The sequence below is a fragment of the Schistocerca gregaria genome, chromosome 6, assembly GCF_023897955.1.
Source record: "Schistocerca gregaria isolate iqSchGreg1 chromosome 6, iqSchGreg1.2, whole genome shotgun sequence".
Classification (NCBI taxonomy): Eukaryota; Metazoa; Arthropoda; class Insecta; order Orthoptera; family Acrididae; genus Schistocerca; species Schistocerca gregaria.
The window spans coordinates 347104626-347130006 of NC_064925.1; the positions used below are offsets into that span (position 1 = coordinate 347104626).

The 25381-nt window shown below is 38.6% G+C and overlaps 1 protein-coding gene across 1 annotated transcript in view; it reads right to left on the bottom strand.

Moving 5' to 3' along the window:
* Positions 1–911: 911 nt before the first annotated feature.
* The window catches only part of LOC126279106 (protein CASC3-like), a 111304-nt gene continuing 86834 nt past the window's right edge, over positions 912–25381 (bottom strand). Inside the window, exons 10-11 of the mRNA XM_049979588.1 lie at positions 5252–5632; positions 912–2112 (exon numbers count right to left, since the gene is read on the bottom strand). Coding sequence (XP_049835545.1) covers positions 1972–2112; positions 5252–5632 — 522 coding nt within the window. The 3' untranslated portion in view covers positions 912–1971. The remainder of the gene's footprint in view (positions 2113–5251; positions 5633–25381) is intronic.

Here is a 25381-nt window from a genome sequence, read left to right on the forward strand (position 1 = left end):
TTTGACCTATTTTTGAAGGAAAATAGTGCCCCTTATATGCCCGCAGGTATGGAAGTTAGGATGATATCACAACATGCATGTAGAAGAGTTTACGAAGCTACAAAGAAACGATTTATCTCTGTTGTGGAAAGGATACAAACTGTAGTAATGTCCCAGTTTCATTCTCCAACACTGACAAACATCATCAAAATTGTCACAACTTGGGATCTGACATCAAAAGCCACATCCACACCAGCCGTGCTGCACAAAACCGAGGACAGAAGTTCAGTGCAGCATGGCACTTATATGGTGGACTTCAAATTGTTCCACTCTGCATGTCAATGAGGATGACATATCTCATTTTCCATTATTATTGACACACGCAGGCACAATGGAACATTGCTGTACATCCACAAGCATTCTGCACTGTTCTGTGTTCTTTCTTAACACTGCAAATTAGTGGTGTGTCATGTGTGGATATGGCTGGATATTTTGCCATTTGTGAATAAAACAGTGTGTCATCTTTCATAATTGTAATAAAATGTTAAATAGAATTGCTCTGTTAAACACATCATCAGCATAAAATACTATTAGTATCATGTCTGCTAAGTCAGTCTTCTCATTAGCAAGTATTATTGTGTATATAGTGGTGTAAACCCTGTGCTATTTTGTCTTCTTGTACTGACTGGAGGGTTTCTATAGTTACACTGAGCTTTTCATATTTTACCATTTTTTGCTTAAGTTTAAATTTACAAAACACCCTCGAAAAAATACACTTCAAATCCTGTATTACAGGCTTTTGACTCACCTATTAACCATGTACGACAACAAATTGAAATTGTACTTTTGTTGAAATTTACACTGCTACAAGTAAAATATGAAAAAAAATTCTACAACAATATACATATTGTCTCTCAAACATGGAACTCATGTATGCTGTCAAAAAGTGGTCATTTTATTCATAATCAAAAATGTTCAATTGCATAATCCAAAGACCTTAACAACTGAGATATTCTGTAGCTAATAAAGTTATTATAATTGACAACTTTATTTATATGTAGAGGTTATCTTCTTTTTGTCTACATTATTGACATTTACAATGCACATCTGAAAAGTGAATCTCATTAACTAAATACATTCCACTACCAACAAGGTGACAGAACAACTTTCAAAGTACAATCTGTACAATATTAGAAAAACAAAGAACCTGTACAACACAAAGCAATAGGAACTAGTAGTCAACCACATCAGTAATGAAATCCATTCTGCATGGAGTATGTCATAAATAAATTACAGAAAGTAAAACATTGCCAACAAGATATTAAATAATATTTGCTTGTAACAATTATTTTTAACTAATAGGTGAAATGTTGTCTTTTCATATGGACATTGTTCACGATTTTTTTCTGTAGAATAAATTCTGTATGTTAACTGTAAATAAAATATGACTTCACTTGTAAAATTGCTCCTATCAGTGATACCAAAATCATATTCTATTTAACATATTTCAGACGACAATTTTACTGCTATGTTACTGTTATTATCAACCAAAACTAAAACAATAACCTGAAGGCAATCACACATAACCATAAGACAAATATGCGGAATAAACACAAAAATTTTTCATCTTTCCTTTCGTCTTTGTCCCTCTGCCATGTATCACTTTGAAAACTACAGTGCCATTATACATGCATGGACCCTGTGTAATGGCACATGGGGGGAAATGCCAGGCTGTGTTATAATTTCTTAGATTCCTGGAAAGCACTCACACTTCATTTCTTACAGCAACAGCTACAATTGCATAGTCTGTATGACAAGTATAATTTTGCATCGAATAATACATTCATTCTTATAAGTAAGTTATCTTAAGAACTGTAATTTGACAACAGTACAGAAAATTTAACATAGTAATCTGTGATTCTAAATAGCTTACACCAAATCTGTCATGATTCTTTTGCAAATATAATTTAAAAGCATTTTCTTTCCACTATGCTACTGCAAATAAGGAGCTGCAATACTTGCATTAATGATGTAATTCTCAAAGAGAAAAGGATTTGAATCTACAGGTATACTTCTTTCTAGACCACACAGGAATATTTTATGAAGCTGGGTAGAGTCCCAATACAAACAAGACTGAAAACAGAAAAAAATATTGCTTAACAAAATTACAAATCAAACAGTAAACATACAAAATATTTTCATTGCGCTATAATCGTCAAATGGGGATTTAAAGAAACTACAATATTTCATAAAGCAAAATAAACATTTTTGTGCAAAAATATATGTGTGAAACATGACATGACAGATACACTTATTTATTGCATATTTTATCTACTGACATCAGGTGATCTTTTATTAATACACTGTGGAACAAGTCACTACAGCCTACGGGACATTTAGTAGGCTGCTGCAAGGCAAATGTAGTGTCTAATCAAATGTTTGTAGGAGATACACAGATATAAAGGTTGTGAAATACTGCTAACAATAAGAGTAGATGTAAAAGTTGTTCTGTTTCAATATACAACTAATTAAATGAATGAATATCAGCCTCACTAATACCAAGATTATTCTCTGAAAGCCAAACAATTCCAACCATTTTAAAAGGTCACCAATTCTACACCTAATGAAATAGTAGTACGTGAAAAAACCTACTGATGAGGTGGAATAAATTAGTATTTCGTTTAAAGGCACAGAGGGAAGGAAGATATGCTCATTGAACATAAACTGCCCGATACAAAAATGATGGTAAATCACAATGCCAGATCTCTTCCTAATCTTGGGTGTGTCTATTGGCAGACAGCAACTAATTTAACGGTTAAATGAGATGGTCAAAAATGAAAGAAGACAGATAAAATTGTTACATTAACATAAACTGCATATTAGGAAAACAGCTTTTGACTGTACGGAATTATTATTTTGCTGTTCAATACCTCAGAAGCAAAACCAATTAGAGTCAGAAAAAGCTGAAAAGAACAATTAGATTAATCTACAGTAGTATCCAGCAGAATGGAAATAAAATCTGTGTTTCATTACTCAGGTGATTAGGGAATCTCTATTGAGAACACCTATATTTTAACATAAAGGTAATGAGACACACTTGAAGTTTAACTTTGGAAAAGGTATGCTGTACACCAACCAGGTTTCCTTACTCTTACTACAATCTTTACATTATAACGTCATATTCACAATAGTTCCACCAATTTATGACGTTGAGGATATTTCTGGTAGTGTGCCAGTTCTGAAATCTTTATGCGTTTATTTTTATGTTGCATTCTATGCTACTGATAGCTCAAAAAGGTAGAAAAAGACTACATAGTATCTGCCAACTGTCCTAGTATTGAGTACCACAGCAGTAGACACTTTCTAATGCATTAGTTTCTATCCAGAACATGCTAGGAAAATGAGATCCATATATAGTTCTTTCGTGTGAAGGGCAGCAAATCTGCTTGAGAATGAAATATATACCAGCAGCAAAACAATAGGTGTTGCAATAATTGGAAGCACTAATATTTAAAAAATTAATAGTATCTGCACTCCTTTCCCACCCCCTCTCTCTAACAAAAGAATACTCAAGATCTACCCTTTCTTCATGTAATGAAAGAGGCATAAATTTTCATAAAAAAATTCAAGTTTTTAAACTATAAAATGTAAAAATCTTACATAACTAACTACATTAAAATAGGATATTATTATTAACTGAAAGATAAATATGTGAAAAATTTATAACATGAATTAAATTCGCTCCAGACTTGGCGAATAAAAATTATTTACAGAAACTTTATTGGTGCTTGATGTCAAAGCCATAAAAGATAACTTCACAAAAGAGTGTGTCAATATTTTTAATTTAATATAAATAAAACATAAAATATTTGCATTTTTTCTCGTTTGAAAAAATATAAATTAATGCAACTCTCAAAATATTACTGTAATTTAATTGCTGTTCTCCAGAAATGCTACCAAATCCTTGATAACCAGTGTAGACACATTGAGGAGCGTTCAAATACCTAGTCTATTAAACGCCCTTTTCCATGTAATCAATTATGAGGTTTGGTGCTTAACAAAATCAAGACATTCTTTTCGGGATTCTATAAGCTGGAAAAATTATATGAATTATTTATGTTTACTGAATAGACTACCAAATTATAGGCTTATTTCCTCTCTCTCAAAAACCAACTTCTTGCAAGAATGACCTTCATGCTATCGGAGACTACAATAAATATGTTTTAAAGAATTGTTCAAAATATTCTGAACAGTGTAATCCTACAGACACCACAGGCATTTGCCAAATCAAGTTGTACCCTACACATCTATTTATTATATTAATTGAATGAGACATCTTTATGTTCAAATTATACCACTGTTTGAATGAATAAATGTGCTTAAACATCAGCAAATAACCCCAAAAAAGAAAAAAAAAATACTGAGAAATTTTTTTGGACTAATTGCTAAGAAGCTTAATACACAAAGGGATAAAACTACACACACATCCAAATTATTTATGTCCAGTGGATAAGCTTCTATACAATGTAAATTTGAAAAGACACATTACTGACGTACTGCTTAGTATGTTTTTAGTGCCTGAAACGTATTAACATCTGGCAAAAACTGTAATTACCCCATTTCCAATGACAGGGACTGACAATACTAACACACAATGACCAGTTAACTACTATTACTTATTTACCGTCTGCATCTCTAAATAAGGAATATACAAAAAGAACTGACTTCAGTACAAAAAGAAAATGTTCATTGATTAAGTTCTACAAAAACTGTAAAGACCAAAACTCTCTGTAACATCACAAATGAATAAATAAGTGTTAGATAAGTGTTATGAATCTCTAAGTAAATGAGAGATCTAGAGAAATTTATTAACCATACCTATATGATAATGAGTGTAACAGCCATAAATAAATATATATGTATATATATTTTTTACACACCGTCAGTATATTTCCAGAACAGATATTCTTACAAAACAAAAACTGAAGGCTTAAAATGTAGGAAATAAAATAAATATAAAAATACAAATTACACAAATAAATAAATAAAAGGCATCACTATCACCACCGCTACATAAAAAGTACTTTACTGCATTACTACTTATTGGATAACTATGCAGAACAACTGTTCAAAATATATGGATTTCAATAATACAAGCGGTTGCATAAACAAAAACCACAAGCTGGAAGTGCAACATAAACTAAGGACAGAGGGAACAACCTAAGCCACCATTACATTATACAGCTACAAGTTTGTATATTTATGAGCGAACCTCCTGTTCTATTGCTGTGTTAGCAGTAACAATGCTCTCAGCTGGCGCTGGACTTGGGACTAATGTAGTATCCTGAGGTGCATCTGCATACTGGTCAGTAACTGCAGTTGGGTTTGATTCTTGGTCTTGCTCTGAAATCTGAATATCCTGCACTGGAGGTACTGTGACATCACCACCTGCACCAGGATCAGGCGCAACACCAATGTCACTGTCCCGTAAGCGGCCACGACCCTTCGACATTCCTTCTGGTGGCGGAACAATAGGAATAGCTGCACGCTGGCGTTTCTGGGCTACAGGCGGTGGCCGTGACATCACTTGTTCTTCTGTGCTATAATATGTGATTCCTTGGGCTTGGAAAAGCTCTGGCGGCTGCCCTGGAGCCTGTTGCAAATAATAAAAATATTACATCACCTACAAATAATCAGTAAGCATTTATACACAAACAAGTGATTATTTTAATTTAATTTTCTAGCAACTGATAAACGGCTTATTTCCACAACTTATTGGTTATAGGAAAGGATCAGGTACGAACTATTGTTAGGAGTCACTCAATAAGCAAACATCTTCGGCATGGCTATAATTTTTCTGGAAACCTGCCCTGAAGTGAGGTCTCCATGCAGCACAAGGAAGGATGTGCTATCACACAGAGATTTGACATCCCCAGTGAGAAGAACAATTGATCACACATCCAGTATGACAATGTGATTTCTCGACTATGGTAATGAATGTAACTAAGACTTGCAAAGAAAGGAGTTAACGCAGTAAAAATGTATAAAATATTAACATACCATTTTATAGAGCTTTCGAAGGTGACTTAGCTGCCGCAAAATGAGGAGTTTTATGAGAAATATTAATGAAGTTATCAATTATGAGAAAGTGCTAATCAGTGAAAATACGTAGTTTACAAAGTCAGATAACTATACACTGCATTATCATTCTCTCTATAATTCTAATGACATGTTCACAAGGAACATAAGACAAGAACATTAATTACCTTACTGTTAATCACGCTAATTAAGAAAAGTACAGGGAACTGGTGGAGGGCAGTATTATTTCATTCTTTCCGTATTGCCTCAGATATTTTCAAGCAATTCGGAACTTTCTTCGTCTTTTCACATCCATAAATACTCTTTTCACTTTAACATTTGTCTCTTTTAGTTTAAATCCTAATTTTCCTTCTTCAGTTTCTTGAGAGTTTCTGTTTTGTTTTGCAGATCTTCCCATCTAACATGTTTTTAATGATATCTGGAGTTCTACTTTTTTGTGCTGTGTTTTGCAGGCTTCTTCTTCTTCTTGTTGTTGTTGTCTTCAGTCTGGTTTGATGCAGCTCTCCATGCTACTCTATCCTGTGCAAGCTTCTTCATCTCCCAGTACCTACTGCAACATACATCCTTCAGAATCTGCTTAGTGTATTCATTTCTTGGTCTCCCTCTTGATTTTTACCCTCCACGCTGCCCTCCAATACTAAATTGGTGATCCCTCGATGTCTCAGAACATGTCCTACCAACCGATCTCTTCTTCTAGTCAAGTTGTGCCACAACCTCCTCTTCTCCCCAATTCTATTCAATACCTCCTCATTAGTTATGTAATCTACCCATCTAATCTTCAGCATTCTTCTGTAGCACCACATATCGAAAGCGTCTATGCTCTTCTTGTCCAAACTATTTATCGTCCACATTTCACTTCCATACATGGCTACACTCCATACAAATACTTTCAGAAACGACTTCCTGACATATAAATCTATACTTGATGTTAACAATTTTTTCTTCCTCAAACGCTTTCCTTGGCATTGCCAGTCTACATTTTTTATTGATGTTCATCTCATACCCTCCTTTCAAGACACTGCCCATTCCGCTCAACTGCTCTTCCAAATCCTTTGCTTTCTCTGACAGAATTACAATGTCATCGGCGAACCTCAAAGTTTTTATTTCTTCTCCATGGATTTTAATACCTACTCCAAACTTTTCCTTTTTTGCTTGCTAAATATACATATTGAATAACATCGAGGATAAGCTACAACCCTGTCTCACTCCCTTCCCAACCACTGCTTCCCTTTCATACCCCTCGACTCGTATGACTGCCATCTGGTTTCTGTACAAATTGTAAATAGCCTTTCGCTCCTTGTATTTTACCCCTGCCACCTTCACTATTCCAAAGAGAGTATTCCAACAAACATTGTCAAAAGCTTTTTCTAAGTCTAAAAATGCTAGAAATATGTAGGTTTGCCTTTCCTTAATCTTTCTTCTAAGATAATTCGTAGGGTCAGTATCGCCTCACGTGTTCCAAACTGATCTTCCCCGAGGTCGGCTTCTATCAGCTTTTCCATTCGTCTGTAAAGAATTTGCGTTAGTATTTTGCAGCTGTGACTTATTAAACTGATAGTTTGGTAATTTTCACATCTGTCAACACCTGCGTTCTTTGGGATTGGAACTATTATATTCTTCTTGACGTCTGAGGGTATTTCGCTTGTCTCATACATCTTGCTCACCAGATGGTAGAGTTTATTCAGGGCTGGCTCTGCCAAGGCTTTCAGTAGTTCTAATGGGATGTTGTCTACTCCGGGGGTCTTGCTTCGACTCAGGTCTTTCAGTGCTCTGTCAAACTCTTCACGCAGTATCATATCTCCCATTTCATCTTCATCTACATCTACATCCTATTCCATTTCCATAATATTGTCCTCAAGTACATCGCCCTTGTATAGACCCTCTATATACTCCTTCCACCTTTCTGCTTTCCCTTCGTTGATTAGAACTGGGTTTCCATCTGAGCTCTTGATGTTCATATAAGTGGTTCTCTTATCTCCAAAGGTCTCTTTAATTTTCCTGTAGGCAGTATCTATCTTATCCCTAGTGAGATAAGCCTCTACATCCTTACATTTGTCCTCTAGCCATACCTGCTTAGCCATTTTGCACTTCCTGTCCATCTCATTTTTGAGACGTCTGTATTCCTTTTTGCCTGCTTCATTTACTGCATTTTTATCCTTTCTTCTTTCATCAATTAAATTCAATATTTCTTCTGTTACCCAAGGATTTCTACTAGCCCTTGTATTTTTACCTATTTGATCCTCTGCTGCCTTCATTATTGCATCCCTCAAAGCTACCCATTCTTCTTCTACTGTATATCATTCTCCCATTCCTGTCAATTGCTCCCTTATGCTCTCCCTGAAACTCTGTACAAGATCTGGTTCTTTCAGTTTATCCAGGTTCCATCTCCTTAAATTCCCACCTTTTTTGCACTTTCTTCAGTTTTAATCTACAGCTCATAACCAATAGATTGTGGTCAGAGTCCACATCTGCCCCTGGAAATGTCCTACAATTTAAAACTTGGTTCCTAAACCTCTGTCTTACCATTATATAATCTATCTGATACCTTTTAGTATCTCCAGGGTTCTTCCATGTATACAACCTTCTTTCATGATTCTTGAACCAAGTGTTGGCTAGGATTAAGTTATGCTCTGCGCAAAATTCTACCAGGTGGCTTCCTTTTTCATTTCGTAGCCCCAACCCATATTCACCTACTATATTTCCTTCTCTCCATTTTCCTACACTCGAATTCCAGTCACCCATGACTATTAAATTTTCATCTCCCTTCACTATCTGAATAATTTCTTTTATTTCATCATACATTTCTTCAATTTCTTCGTCATCTGCAGAGCTAATTGGCATATAAACTTGTACTACTGTACTAGGTGTCGGCTTCGTATCTATCTTGGCCACAATAATGCGTTCACTATGCTGTTTGTAGTGAATATTTGCTTTAATTGTATGGTGCAGAAAGACTGAGAAAGTTGTATACATTTATTATATTTGCCTCATTCATAAACATGCTTTTGCAGTTTCAGAATAAATGTCCCACATCTTGTTTCTTGAAACTAGCTTGTGTTTGAATTTTTACCGAAGTTCAAAATTTGCAAGGCTCTTCCATTGGCTTTAATCCCACCTTACATGAGCCCTTTCTACACAACACTGCGTAGCAATCTTTTTGGCTTTTTGAACTCCTCCATTATATACATGCTCTCCATACACTAATTTTTACTCTATTTAATTTCATTTCTAGCACAAAATCTGCTGTGACCTGTCCTTGAAATTTTATTGGGTGATATCATCTAACCAACTAAAAATTGCAGCAATAAGCCAAATTTCACTTTGTGAAGTGAAGGCTACAGAAATGCAGACATTAGAAACAGACAATACATACAGAGCATTACAGATTCCGAATCATTCTTACAGAATAACAAAAGATTTAGAATTTAATCTCTTGTCGTCAAAAAAGTCACTACACATGGAGTATTAGCTATAACTGGACAAGGATGGGAAAGGTAATGACTTTATTCTAGCTAAAATAATCATTCCAACATTACCTGAAATGATTCAGTGAAACAAAAGAAACCTAACTCTGGGTGTTCACACAGGGATATGAACACTGCTCTGTTTAAATGAGAGTCCAGTATCTCAACTACTGTACCATCTAGTTTTTGAGAGTCTTTAGACTAAAAGTAATATCAAGTCTGTTTATTATCCATGATGGGGTAATGACTGCAGCATAATCATTTTTAATCTTTTTTGGTTTCAAGGATTGTGAACCTACTGCTATTTACACAAGATGGAGATACTTAACATGGCTACCCTTACTATTTCACAAAGAAACTAGAACAAGGTTTTAACAACTAATAGCATAATGGGACAGGGGCTTTGTGAACATCGCATGACATACAAGATACTATGCTGGTTGCTTTCACAACCACAATGTATAATGTTTGGCACCCTTTTTTTGAACAAAGAAAGGAATATTGGCATTTAAAGTCAGTCAATGAGGAGGTCACTTACACATATGTTTAGTGAATATTTTAACAAGCATCATTATCACTATACTCTTCTTAACATATGGGTCATTCCACACCAAAGCGACCAATATTGGAAAGTGTTCCCACTTGACCCACTCCAAATTTAATGAAATTTGGTGTGAAGGTTCTATATGGTTATTTAGCAAATTTCAGTCCAGGCTGCAGTAGGTACTGGGAGATGAAGAGGCTTGCACAGGATAGAGTAGCATGGAGAGCTGAATCAAACCAGTCTCAGGACTGAAGACCACAACAACAACAACATCTTCTGTGGTTGAAGTTTTAGGGGCTTTTAAAGAGAGGCTACTCATCTTCACATCACATAAGAAGGTGCAAATGTGCCAAGTTTGCTAGGCTTTTTTAAAAGTTCTAGCAGACATTTGATCATTTGCTTTAATATACAAAGACAACTTTTTATGCTGAATCACACCTTGGCAAAAATTAGGGATTTAGCTTTGTGAAGGCATTGGGGAAGCAGCAAAAAGATTAGAAGCCCATACTAGTCTGCTGAGGCCCTTAGATAACCAAATATTGATTCCATATGATTTATTCAAATTCTGCTATGTTAGTATTCCACGCATAAGTTTTTATGTCCCAAATGAAGAGACTGAAAAAATTCAGCCTGATCAAGAAACAAGGTTTGCCATGGGACATACAATACCTGGAACAAGAGAAAGTCATAAATTTAAGCCAATTAATTGTAATCAGCTCAGAGTAAGCAGAGTTTCCAATGATGCTACAGCATTCACAGGTCATGCCTTCGAAGCAGATGAAGCAACTCCAGCAATCTCATTTGCATGTTTACAACCATGACAATATGTTGCATGTATGATAATTTTTGGTGGGTTGGAAATGTGTGTAAAGTTTAACATGAGCAACAAGATGTCCTCATCAGCTTTATGCACCCACATGGTTCTGCTCATTCCTTCCACTGGCCAGCTGCTAAAGAGACCTGCTGGATTCCTGAGCAATATATTTTCATGACTTTTTAGAAGCATCATCATCATCAGGAAGACAATACAGTTATCCACAATCTGCCTTTGACAAAATTGTAGAACTGTTTAACCAAAAATGGAACTGACTCTTAGCATTTTTGTTTTGCAAATTTGCTGTGTAGTGTTCACAGTTGTTTTTATGACGTGTTAAGGTAATGTTTGAAACTGATTTATACACTGGAATAAAAAAAATTAATTATAGGACTTAAGCAGCAAAATATTTCACTTTTCAATCTTCTAGAAGTGCTAAAATAATAACTTGTGAAACATATTCTTACTCATCAAGATCCAAAAAATCAAACAATATGAAAGCTTAAACGATACTCTCTCCAACTGTAGAGGGGGGGAAAAAAAAGGAAAAAAAGGAGGATTGAACAAGACACAGTTCAGATACTGCCCCCCCCTCCCCTTCCGAAAATACCCAAAAATTTGCACGTAGAAAATTTTGGCCAAATTTGGAGAAGCATATCTTTTCATCTAGGCATCCAATTTTAATTACATTTGATCCATATATAGAAATCACAGTTAGGAATAACCCTCTGAAGTTTTGGTGTGATTGGTTCATATGAAAAGTAGCAATGGTCAGTCAAACCTTGGCTCTCTGAATAGTGCACTGAATTTTTTAGCCACTTTAGAGGCTTGTATCTGTATTAAGGTGTGGCGAAATCCCTATTTTTGGCCATGGTGAGATTCAGCATAAAAAGTTGTCTATGTATATTAAAGCAAATGATCAAATGTCTGCTAGAAATTTTAAAAAAAAGCCTAGCAAACTTGGTACATTTGCATTGCAAGTAGATGTAGATGTAGATTTTCAGTTGGGGAGGGCAATGAAGCTCCACTGGGAAAATGTATCTCTGGGAGAATGAGTCATCATTTCGGCACATGATGTAGTACAATCAATATACAAATGTTACGATGGAATACTGTGTGACTTAGGCTGAAATATTAAGATACAGAATGTTGTTATTTATGAACTGAAGGATTCGGCAGAAACAGTGCTAGCCCACAAGAGTGAATATTGAATTACTGTGTATTATCTGTTTGGTTAACTTAAGAGACAAGAACATACTTCAGACAAAACAATTTGTACAGTTGACAGTTCTTTTTAGCACTACATGTGGAACTAATCATTATCATTCAAAAATGCAACAGCTAACATGATCAGATTAATCCTTATTAAACTGAGGATTATCACTTTCTTCCACTCACCGTGTACGTGAAGAAATTTTTTCATTTTAGTTTTGATTACTGATGTCTTCATAAACAAGAATACTTCAAGGAAGCTCATTTCACAAAATTCAACTATTTGGAGATAACTACAAGATTTTGTTGACAACAAATTTTACTTTCTATCAAGAACGTGCACTCAAAAGAGCAAGGAAAATATAATAATTACTTTTTCACAGTGGTGGTATGGTCAAACTGTTTTAATGAAGTGATTAATTCTCAAAGAACACAGCACTGTTCAGGATAAAACAATATGGAAGTGCCATAGGATCGTGAAAATCAAAACTATAGTCGTTTCAAAATCACAGTGATAACAGTGCTCTGTGTATTAATCATGCAATAAAAAATTTCTCTCTCAACATACGAGGTCTGTTCAAAAAATTCCAGAACATTTGTAATTTCGCGCCAACAGTATGTCGGAGCAAAATGCAACTAGTATCTCTGCACAGGCCTGTGTTTTTTGAGATGGCACAGCTATACGTGCAATGCATATGCATTAAACTTTGCATTAAACTAAAGAAAACCTTTACAGACACACACTAAGTGGTGCAAGAAGCCAACATTGTGAGTGCTTAGCCATATTCAGTGTTATGAATGATTCACACGCTCAAGACGAACCTCATTCACGATGTCCTTCAACGTCTACCGACAACGCTCAGGTAAGGAACGTCAACGAAACTGCATGCACCAATCAAAGACTGACTGTCCAAAAGACTGCAGAAGAATGTATTATTTAGGTTTGATTGCCATGAAATCCTGATACAGCATCTTGGTATGCATCATGCTGCCACCAAGTTTGTCCCATGGCTCATGAACCAAGACCAGAAAGACCTTTGCCTTGAAATTTGTGAAGAGCTTTCGCATCGTGCAAATTAGTATTAGAATTCCTTAAGAGAATCATCACTGGTAATGAGATGTGGGTCTACAGTTATGATGTTGAGACCAAGGTTCAGTCTTCACAATGGGTTGGGAAAGGTTCCCCATGGGGAAAAAAGGGCTTATCTGGTCAGGTCAAATGTCAAAGCCATGCTGACAGTTTTCTCTGACTTTGAAGGATTAGTTCATCAACAGTGACAAACTGTTAATTGGAGGCACCATCAGGATGTGTTGCAAAGCCTGAAAGAAAATATGAAAAGGAATTGGCCTGAAATGTGGCAAGACACGTCATGGTTCTTGCATCACGAAAACACACCTGCACTTTCATCCCTGTTGGTGCATCACTATTGCACAGAAAACGAAATCACTATGCTGCCTCAACCTCCTTACTCTACAGACCCGGTCCCTGCAAACTTTTTTTTATTTTCAATGTTGAAAAACCCATTGAAAGTACGAAGATTTGCAATGATAGATGACGTAAATGAAAATTCACAGGCAACGCTTCGTGCAACAGGCATACCAAGACTGCTTAAATGATGTTGAGAGCAATATATCAATTGTCAACAAGAGTATTTCAAAGGAGCCCATGCGCATTAAGTAAAAGGTTAAGTGTAGAAAAATTTTGTGGGCAAAGTCCCTGAATTTTTTGGACAGACCATGTACAAAAATTAGTAGACTGCACTATGAATGAAAAGAAATTAGTTTGCAACATCAAGGGCATTAGAGCTGGAGCACTAGCTCAGTTGAATACAATGTATTTTTAAATATTGGGTGTGTCCATTTTAAATGACAGAATACACATGACATAACCCATATCACAATGGAGGAATTTTAGAAAACATGAAAAGCTAAACATTCAACAGTATTTTAAAATCTGTATGTCTGTCAGCCTTCTCCGGCCGATACCATTTCAGCAGCTTGTAACCACATGCTCTGTATCAGTCACAAATATGATTAGTATTAATTTTTTATTTTCATATTTATCTAGAAGCTTTGAGTCAGTCTGTGGTGTCTAGACAGTACAGTTTATGAAGTACAGCTAGCAAAAGGCAAAGACTGATTTGGGAAAACAGTGTAAGTGTAAGGATTTAAAGGTTTTTAATGATAATAGTCTAAATCACAATAATTTGATACTTTTTCATGGTTTCGGAGTATTTAACAATCTTCAGAAAATGTTTAGATAAAGTGTCCATTGGTGCTACAGCTATGTCGTTTTGTATTGGACACCTGTAGTGCTCCAGGTTAACCAAGATCTGAACATTTTCTAAAGATGAAATAAATAACCAAAGCAAGGAACATATATTAAATTTTTGCAATTTGGACTGTTATCAATATGAATTATTTTACAAAGAATTGCTGTGGGTTCAAAATATATTACAACTAAAAGACACAAGCAATAAATTTTTACTGCTTTTCAAAATTATTATTTCTTACTGAGTACATAAAGCACAAATACACAACTTAGGCCATAAAGTGCAATAACGGTGTAATCACAGTACAATTTCATTTCTATTGTTACATAAATTAAATCATACTGAGAGCAGAACAGCGTACGTGTAGTTAGGCATGGAAGTCACCTCTGCACAACAGCCAGCAGTGGTTAACACTTTCTTCTAGGTTACAACACTGATCTAATTGCACTGACAGGTAAAAAACAGCAGTGAAATCATGGATGTTTCCATAGTTTATTAAAAGATTCGGCAAATGCTATGCAGTTATGAAAATCTCAACATGCCTTTAAACACTGGGCCCACAGAGAGAGAGAGAGAGAGAGAGAGAGAGAGAGAGAGAGAGAGAGAGAGAGAGAGAGAGAGACAACAGCCCATCTCGAGCTGACTCCCAAGGGCAAATATTGAAGATGTAACAACACATGACAGGAGCACAGTGTTGTATCGATTGTATGAGTCACAGCCAGTTGAATGCATAATTTAGCCACACCAGCAGTATCCTCAATAGTTACCCAGTTCTCTGTGCAGTGACCACCTTTCAAGAAGTCTCAACGACACTCATACATGGGGAATAATACCTTTCACATTAGAGTGACCATGTTGACTGTATACAGGGTGGGCCATTGATAGTGACTGGGCCAAATATCTCACGAAATAAACATAAAACGAAAAAACTACAAAGAATGAAACTCGTCTAGTTTGAAGGGGGAAACCAGATGGCGCTATGGTTGGCCCACTGGATGGCGCTGCCATAGGTTAAACGGATATCAAATGTTTTCTTAAAAATAGGAACCCCTATTTTTTATTACATATTCGTGTAGTGCATAAAGAAATATGAATGTTTTAGTGATAGATGGTGATGTAATAGTTACAGACGTATAAGTACGTGGTATCACGTAACATTCAGCCAGTCCTGACAGTATTTGCTTCATGATACATTACCCATGTAAAAACGGACTGTTTACCATTTGCGGAAAAGGTCGATATTGTGTTGATGTATGGCTATCGTGATCAAAATGCCCAACAGGCGTGTGCAATGTATTCTGCTCGGTATCCTGCACATCATCATCCAAGTTCGCAGGATAGTTACATTATTTAAGGAAACAGGAAGTGTTCAGCCAACTGTGAAACGTCGACCACGACCTGCAACAAATTATGATGCCCAAGAAGGTGTTTTAGCTGCTCGCGGCTAATCTGCAAATCAGTAGCAGACAAATTGTGCGAGAATTGGGAATCTCAAAAACATCGGCGCTGAGAATGCTACATCAATGTCAACTGCACCCTTACCATATTTCAACGCACCAGGAATTGCATGGCGATGACTTTGAACATCGTGTATTGTTCTGCCATTGGGCACAATAGATTTTATGGGACGATGACAGATTTTTCACACACGTTCTATTTAGCGATGAAGTGTCATTCACCAACAGCAGTAAAATAAACCGGCATAATATGCACTATTGGGCAATGGAAAATCCATGATGGCTGCGGCAAGTGGAACATCAGCGACCTTGGCGAGTTAATGTATGGTGCGGCATTATGGGATGAAGGATAATTGGCCCCCATTTTATCGATGACAATCTAAATTGTGCAATGTATGCTGATTTCCTACGTAATGTTCTACTGATGTTACTACAAGATGTTTCACTGCATGACAGAATGATAATGTACTTCCAAAATGATGGATGTCTGGCACATAGCTCGCGTGCGGTTGAAGCGGTATTGAATAGCATATTTCATGAAAGGTGGATTGGTCGCCGAAGCACCATGCCGTGGCCCACATGTTCACCGGGTCTGACGTCCCCGGATTTCTTTCTGTGGGGAAACTTGATGGATATTTGCTACCGTGATCCACCGACAATGCCTAACAACATGCGTCAGCGCATTGTCAATCCACATGCGAACATTACAGAAGGCGAACTACTCGCTGTTGAGACGAATGTCGTTACACATACTGCCAAATGCATTGAGGTTGACGGACAACATTTTGAGCATTTATTTCATTAATGTGGTATTTACGGGTAATCACGCTGTAACAGCATTCTTTCTCAGAAATGATAAGTTCACAAAGGTACATGTATCACATTGGAACAACGGAAATAAAATGCTTAAACGTACCTACATTCTGTATTTTAATTTAAAAAACCTACCTGTTACCAAATGTTTGTCTAAAATTGTGAGCCATATGTTTGTGACTATTACAGTGCCATCTATCACAAAGCAAAAAAAGTGGTCCAACTAAAACATTCATATTTGTTTAAGTACTACATAAATATGTAATAAAAATAATGGGGGTTCCTTTTTTTTAAAATATGCAGTTGATATCGGTTTGACCTATGGCAGCGCCATCTAGCGGGCCAACTATAGCACCATCTGGTTTTCCCCTTCAAGCTAGACAAGTTTCGTTCTTTGTAGTTTTTTTTTTTTTGTTTTTTTATTTCGTGAGATATTTGTCCTTGTCACGATGCAGCTACCACCAATGCAGCCAGGTTATGAACCAATGACTGCTGCCTGACGCCCTAGCCATCATGTTGCCTTCACTTTGTCGCCGTAACTGTAGGCCACCTGCTCGGATACTACCACCATCTCGTGGTCCAAGTTATGCACTGAAGTCCTCCCAGCTCTGTGCTGCAGGGGATAGAATGCATAACTCTCCAGCGATCAGTTCAAAGTTTAAGACTGGGCAACACAGAAGTTGCATCAGTGGGGCAATGGGCCATCATACCAGAATCTTTGTATGGCTGAATGCGGCTGAGAGCTACGACCACGTTTGCCATCTCAGCTATCAGCGTCAGGGAGTATGCAGGTTGCTGGAAAGCAGCACAAAAACTCCAAGCCCATTCGTCGTACCTACTGCACGGATGCGGGGACAACATGGGTCGACAGCAGGCTGCACCATGAGCAGAGGGCACACCAGTAGTTGTTCAAGCTTACTGGAATAATAAGGAACTTACTTGCACATTGACAGTCTTGCTGCAGCCACCCATAACAGACTCCCGTCTCTCTCGTCAATTGTACAAACACGACACTCCTAAGTGGGAGAACTGAAGGCCTCGCCATAAGTGAACAACAGTGCAGTTGGAAACAAAAGTTACTGATGTAAATCGCAATGGAGATTCTACATGTGTAACAGCAGTGAATGTAAGTAGCAACAAGTGCATGTCTTATATCACTCACGGTGTCCATGTATCATTCGATTTGTACCCTTCGCAACTTCTTGTCCCCATTATATCATGGACAGACTCAGTCATGGTACCTGGAGGTGCCCCAAGGGATAAACGAAAGACACAGGTTGTGTGCACAAAATGTAATTTACATTGGCATGCACCTCCATGCATCAAATCATATACACTCCTGGAAATGGAAAAAAGAACACATTGACACCGGTGTGTCAGATCCACCATACTTGCTCCGGACACTGCGAGAGGGCTGTACAAGCAATGATCACACGCACGGCACAGCGGACACACCAGGAACCGCGGTGTTGGCCGTCGAATGGCGCTAGCTGCGCAGCATTTGTGCACCGCCGCCGTCAGTGTCAGCCAGTTTGCCGTGGCATACGGAGCTCCATCGCAGTCTTTAACACTGGTAGCATGCCACGACAGCGTGGACGTGAACCGTATGTGCAGTTGACGGACTTTGAGCGAGGGCGTATAGTGGGCATGCGGGAGGCCGGGTGGACGTACCGCCGAATTGCTCAACACTTGGGGCGTGAGGTCTCCACAGTACATCGATGTTGTCGTCAGTGGTCGGCAGAAGGTGCATGTGCCCGTCGACCTGGGACCGGACCGCAGCGACGCACGGATGCACGCCAAGACCGTAGGATCCTACGCAGTGCCGTAGGGGACCGCACCGCCACTTCCCAGCAAATTAGGGACACTGTTGCTCCTGGGGTATCGGCGAGGACCATTCGCAACCGTCACCTTGAAGCTGGGCTACGGTCCCACACACCGTTAGGCCGTCTTCCGCTCACGCCCCAACATCGTGCAGCCCGCCTCCAGTGGTGTCGCGACAGGCGTGAATGGAGGGACGAATGGAGACGTGTTGTCTTCAGCGATGAGAGTCGCTTCTGCCTTGGTGCCAATGATGGTCGTATGCGTGTTTGGCACCGTGCAGGTGAGCGCCACAATCAGGACTGCATACGACCGAGGCACACAGGGCCAACACCCGGCATCATGGTGTGGGGAGCGATCTCCTACACTGGCCGTACACTTCTGGTGATCGTCGAGGGGACACTGAATAGTGCACGGTACATCCAAACCGTCATCCAACCCATCATTCTACCATTCCTAGACCGGCAAGGGAACTTTCTGTTCCAACAGGACAATGCACGTCCGCATGTATCCCGTGCCACCCAACGTGCTCTAGAAGGTGTAAGTCAACTACCCTGGCCAGCAAGATCTCCGGATCTGTCCCCCATTGAGCATGTTTGGGACTGGATGAAGCATCGTCTCACGCAGTCTGCTCGTCCAGCACGAATGCTGGTCCAACTGAGGCGCCAGGTGGAAATGGCATGGCAAGCCGTTCCACAGGATTACATCCAGCATCTCTACAATGGTCTCCATGGGAGAATAGCAGCCTGCATTGCTGCGAAAGGTGGATATACACTGTACTAGTGCCGACACTGTGCATGCTCTGTTGCCTGTGTCTATGTGCCTGTGGTTCTGTCAGTGTGATCATGTGATGTATCTGGCCCCAGGAATGTGTCAATAAAGTTTCCCCTTCCTGGGACAATGAATTCACGGTGTTCTTATTTCAATTTCTAGGAGTGTAATACAGTTTGCTTGGAATGTCCACAAAGGGGCATTACACCTGGTAGTGCAGAGAAAACATGGGGCTAAAGTGAGGAAGCCAAAAGGTACTGAGAAAATTTAGACAATACACAAATATAAGTATGAGCTGCTTTAAATAGAGAAGCAGGAATTTAGGAATCTATATTAGTCTGAACAAAGTAGGATGAATGCTATAGATAGTTAAAGGATATACTAGGAAACAGGACAACTATTAGCAAAGAACATATACTCAGACAAGCAGCAGGGCTATAGTTTGAGAATACTGTTTGGTTCTCAGAGGTAAGATGGTTGTAGAAAGCACTGATGAACAATAATATAGATCAAGTGACAAAACTCTATTGAATACTAAGGTTTTCCTGTCTTTTCCCCATGTGACGCAGCAAGACGCTGAATACTACACAAATGGGTGATGATCATTAGATGCACATCATCCTGGTACCTCAAGATACAGTGAACATGACAGCAAAAAATCCAACAAAGGTACATGTCATACATAGAGATTTGACATTCCATGAGAATGCAGTGGGTATAATGGAAATAATATGAAATATCACAGGTGTATTAATGGAGCAGGAAGCTAGATGAGAAGTAACTGCAACCCAGGACGTAAGTCAGTGATAACAAGGTGCTCATACAACATGATATGCTAGACAAGTATTGTGAGTTGAAGCATTAGAATTTGTTATCAAGTAATGTGGATTTATTTAGGGGTTGATATCATTATGGTGATGTGTTAGGTTTGTGATTATGTTGTATTATGGAAGACTGATATGTATTTTGAGGATTACTGGAATATTGTGAAGGATATGCTGATGAAGTAGAGTGTTTGGGGATTAACTGCCCTGAAAACGTAGCCGATTGTATTCACCACGACTTGGGGCAATGCAGTTAAGGTAGTTTCCTGGTCATTACGTCGAGAATGCAACCATAGCAACGGTACCACTTATTTCACCATTTTGTAAAAGATTATTCTTATTTATTATGACACAGTGATACGTTAATATGGTGGTGTAAATATAGATGAGTTTCTACAGGTCAAGAATTGCCAGGTTTGGTCTCTAGCACTGGAAGAGTGCCTAGAATAGCACAAGGCTTGTTCCTACTTGATGTACATGTTAGTTATGTATTCTTATTACTTACTCAGAATTAGTGATGACAATAAAGTTATTGCAAAAGTGGGTAAGATTAACAAAGTTATGATGATAGGACGCTTTTTTGATCAGGGTCTCTCTACTACAAGGTGGGATGGCACCAAACAATAAAGAAAGAGCTGAAGTAAGGTCTCCGTGTGCATGACACAGGGAACACTGTGTAATTACACAAGAGGAAAAAGGCACACACTGATCAAGAGTACTTCCTACGGACTCAAGAACGAGAAGGCAAAGAGTACACAATTGTAAATATATATGTGCTTCTGTCACAGCCAGTTTCTCAAGCACGAATTTGGTGGACCAGATTTTTCCAGGGATGGAGGATATGTAATGAAATAAGACAGAAGCCCACTGCCAAATCCAGGGGACGAGTAACAGCCAACCAATGCAGCATTTTGCCATACAGTCTGCGTTCTCAGAAGCGGCACAGTTCTCCAGACAGTTACAATAATGACCCAGTTCTCCATATAGTGACCAGCCTCCAGAAAGTTTTGATGGCACTGAAATATGCAATAGTACTTGTCTCCCATGTTAAAAAAGCCCACTTGGCTGTATTCACATCCCTGAGCTGCACGAGGTGGTCATCAGTACAGCTACACTAAGCAGCAACACCTGCTGTGTGTGTCAGTCTCTACCTCAGGGCTATCGACACATATCTGATGCAACTGCCATTGTCACAGCCAAGCTGTGATTAACCACCAGAGCAGCTCCACTCCAGATATTGGTTAATTGTTCTTCGCCCTGGCAACACTGTTGTCTCCCATTACGCTGACCACACCCACCTTGCCCGAGTCACCAAAAGCCAGGACGCTGTCATGCGCTCCTGGCACAGAAACACTCGGGCAGGGGGAATGTGCTAATAGTAAGGCCACTCACTACCGGCCCACCTCTCCAAGAAAAACTCACAGTGGCGTATCCATGCCTACACACATGGGCCTAGGATTTAACTCCTGTCACCTGCTTTCTGCTTACCACAGACACACTGCACTAAGTGCATTTATGCTTAACCATAAAGAGAGTGGCTACTCAAACTTGAAGAAAAAATTTCATAAGGATGGCTACTCAACCTTAAAGAAAAAATTCCAGGTATGGGGAGGAAGATGGTGTCACAAGTAGCTCCTGAATTAATTGTTAGCAGCGGAGATGTGCAATGACACCATAATAACAACTTTTCTATCCTCTCAGCTGTACTTTAACAACAGTTTTTAAACACCAACAGCTTATATGGCATAATATTCAAGTAATTAACACACTTTGAAATATTAAGTATTTTAAAATTTCTGACTTGTAAAACTCAATAAAATTAAATTTTAATGCTGGGTTAAAAACATAGAATTCCCTGATGATTTTATGGTATTCCTGAAATACCCCAAGATTTCCCTGATTCTTCCATGCACAATGTATCACCTTGAGGATTCCAGCTGTTCCAGAAAAATCACCACCCTTATAAAAAACCTCTTGACATCATCTAGCTGCTTTTGTCACCTGCATCTCACCAAGACAATACTTCACATTTATTGCAGCAGGCTGTAGACACACTTTTACCTACCGTCAGGTCATACTTTAGCCATGACAGCAAACGTTAGATAAATATATTTAGTTCTTTACTTTCTTGCCCTACTCAGAAAGGGAGTAACAAATGTATGCAGAGACACAGTTAAGATTGTAAGGCTTTTTTTCCACTCTCAGTTCACTTGTATGTTATGGAGCCTGCAGTGTAAAATATTGCAGGCAGACTAATTAAGCATAACGTGTGACCTCCATCGCAGCACAGAATATAGCAAACAGTTATTAGATTAAGTAAAAAAAGGAAATGCGATAGCCAGAGACAATAGTTATGAACTACGCAAAAAGGAATTTCATGGGGCAGTACAGAGTGAACTCTTTTGAATTAATGAGACACAGGAAATGAATTTTTTCTAAGAAGATTACATTGGGGAGGAGGAGGGATTGCATGGTAGAGGTGAAGAACACGCTAGTGCTGCCACTGGGAGCATGCAGGGACATGGTGGGATGGTGAGGATACGATATACGAGCACTGGCTAACAGTGTAGGGGATGCCCAAGTCGAAACAGTGTTTTTTCAGGAAGCCATGCACCAAGTGGCGCGTGGACAATTAACCCCTACTCTGTTACCTCTGAAATGGATTTAATGTGCAGAAAGAGCTGCCAGCTATGCTACAGTTTATTACTCCTCTGGATAAGAAATCCATATTCCTATTTAACCACCTCGCAACAGTAAAAGTCAGAAATCACTTCACTTGTCCTGTTGTGCTAGTCTGTTTCCCTATAGCAAGCCCCAATATCCGGCATAGGTGCTATACAGTTCACTCATGTCTGGTGAAAGTGGGAGACTCTAGGAAAATACATGCAACTCAGAAACTCTTGTATTATTGATTTTGCCAGAAGGGAAAAACCATACACTAATATTGCATATGAACTCTGTCACTGCTAGCAACAGCAAATCACCATATGCCCATCCCAATTGATTCAGACTTCCGCAGGAGTATGTAAGGTACAATTATTCTTGGGAGGGATAAGAGTGGAGACATGTCTGAGGGATATCTTGATACCAAAACCCAAATCCCAAAAAGCAGGGTCAAACTGTACATACTTCCTTTATGATCCAAAGATAGTAACTGTAAATTTTTATAAACGGGGAAAATCTAAAGCTCTCCTCACAAGGAATAAGATTCATTTTAAGCTTACTTGTTGGTTCGAGAGATGGTCCCTCACATGCTCTGTCATCTGCTAGCTGGCTGCCACGCAAGGAACTGTCCATGTTTTCCGTGATACCTTTGGTGCTATTTTCTTTGCTTGTGTCCCAGAGCGCTACTGCACTGGCCAATCAGGAGTCCTGTTTGGTGTATGACATCATTGTCTAATGGTGGGAACACTCAGACAATGCCAGTTACACTCTAAACGAAATAGAATGTCATGTATCCGCCAGTTGATCAGCAGTCCTTCCCAATGCACAAAGAGGAGAGTACTTTGCCATGCGATTAACATGTGAAACTCCCATCTCTACCCCGATATTCAAACAATTACAGATTCTTTTCAATTAAATAATGTGACATTAAGGGCCAATGACACTGGTGAAATGAGAGTTGTTATGGGTTTGTAACAATATAAGAGAAGAAATTACCTGCTTATTTTTATATCAATCGTGGACATGTGCACAAACTACTGACCTGTTTTGTCGTTAGCTACCAGTTTAACAATACACTATTTCATGATCCTGCCTGAAATGTAACAGCCCATTTTTGAGATATCGAAGCTAATTTGGATTGCTTCATTAACTGTTAAGTCATCAGGTATGGATGCATATGTAATTTCATCTTCTGAGTCTACAATGTAATTTTCATCAACTCCATGGCCAAGTACTGGCTAACGTTACAACACTCCATTGGTAGGAACACGTATCTTGGAGATGTGTTTAATTGTACATCAGGACTTTCCATTTACAAAGAAGTGGATAAAAACAGAAACACCAATTATTTTATAATGTTACAAACTTGTAGTAGCAACTCTGTCATACAGTCAACTTGCTGTACTACTGCTTAACATAACGGAGTACAATTAATTCATAATTACTATAATTCACAACATGAAGCTAACTGACAATGTAAACAAAATGTCTATTTAGGCTACAGGACTATACAGGATGAGTCACTAGCAACTGCCACCAAGAATAACTCCGAAAGTATGATAGGAGCTGAAAAGTTTTTGTAACAAAAGTTGCACGGGACAACGGGGGCTATAATATGACGTTGGTTTTTTGTTGCTAGGTGGGGTCGCTTCAGAGACATGAAGGTCAACTTTGCTTTTTTAAATGGGATGCTACAGTTTGGTACCTATTTTCTGTTAGGGGATATCGAGACGAATACAATGACGTGTAACAACAAGGTCTTTGAAGGTCACAAAGGTGGCATGAACGTCCATTTACAGAAGGTGTTCAAAGTGATGACCATTGGTATCAATGCAGTGCTGCAATCTTATCATCATGGATTGAGCAGTATTCCTTATTACTTCGGCACTTATTGAAGCACATGCTCTGAAAATTCTCTCTTGCGTATCTTCAGGTGTAGTTGGAATGTCTTTATAAACAATGCATTTTACGAATCTCCACAAGAAAAAAATCCAGAAGCATCAAGTCTGGAGAATGAGCCGGCCATGAACCATCTCCTCCATGTCCAATCCTACGATTTGGGAATTGTCACTGCAACCCATTTCTAGCCATCAGCAAAAAATGTGCTGGACACCAATTGTGTTGTTACCGCTTTCTGTTCTTTGTTCCTAAAGGTATTTATTCCAATAACAGACCTAGTGTTTCTTGCAGGAATATCGTGTACTTCCTTCCATTAAGATTTCCTTCGATGAAATAGGGGCCTATAATTCTGTCCTCCAGAATCCCACACCATACATTCACTGATCATGGTTTTTGGTGTGCAACTTGCCAGCCAACATGGATTTTCAGTTGCCCAATAATGCATGGTATGCAAATTAACATTTCCATGGTCCGTGAATGCAGCCTCGTCAGTAAATAAAATCAAATTAATGACTGTGTCAGCATCCTGAATCTGAAGTTGATCCCATCGGCAGAATTCAATGCCATCCATACAATCCATACCAGTTAATTCTTGGTGGCAACTGATATGGTAAGGATGATATTTATGGCAATGCAGAATACAAACAACACTTCTCTGGCTCATGCTAGATTCCCTTGTGATTTGACGAGAACTAACATGAGGATCTCTAACACCAGTGGCAAGACTACCAATTTATGTTTCCTCGTTAG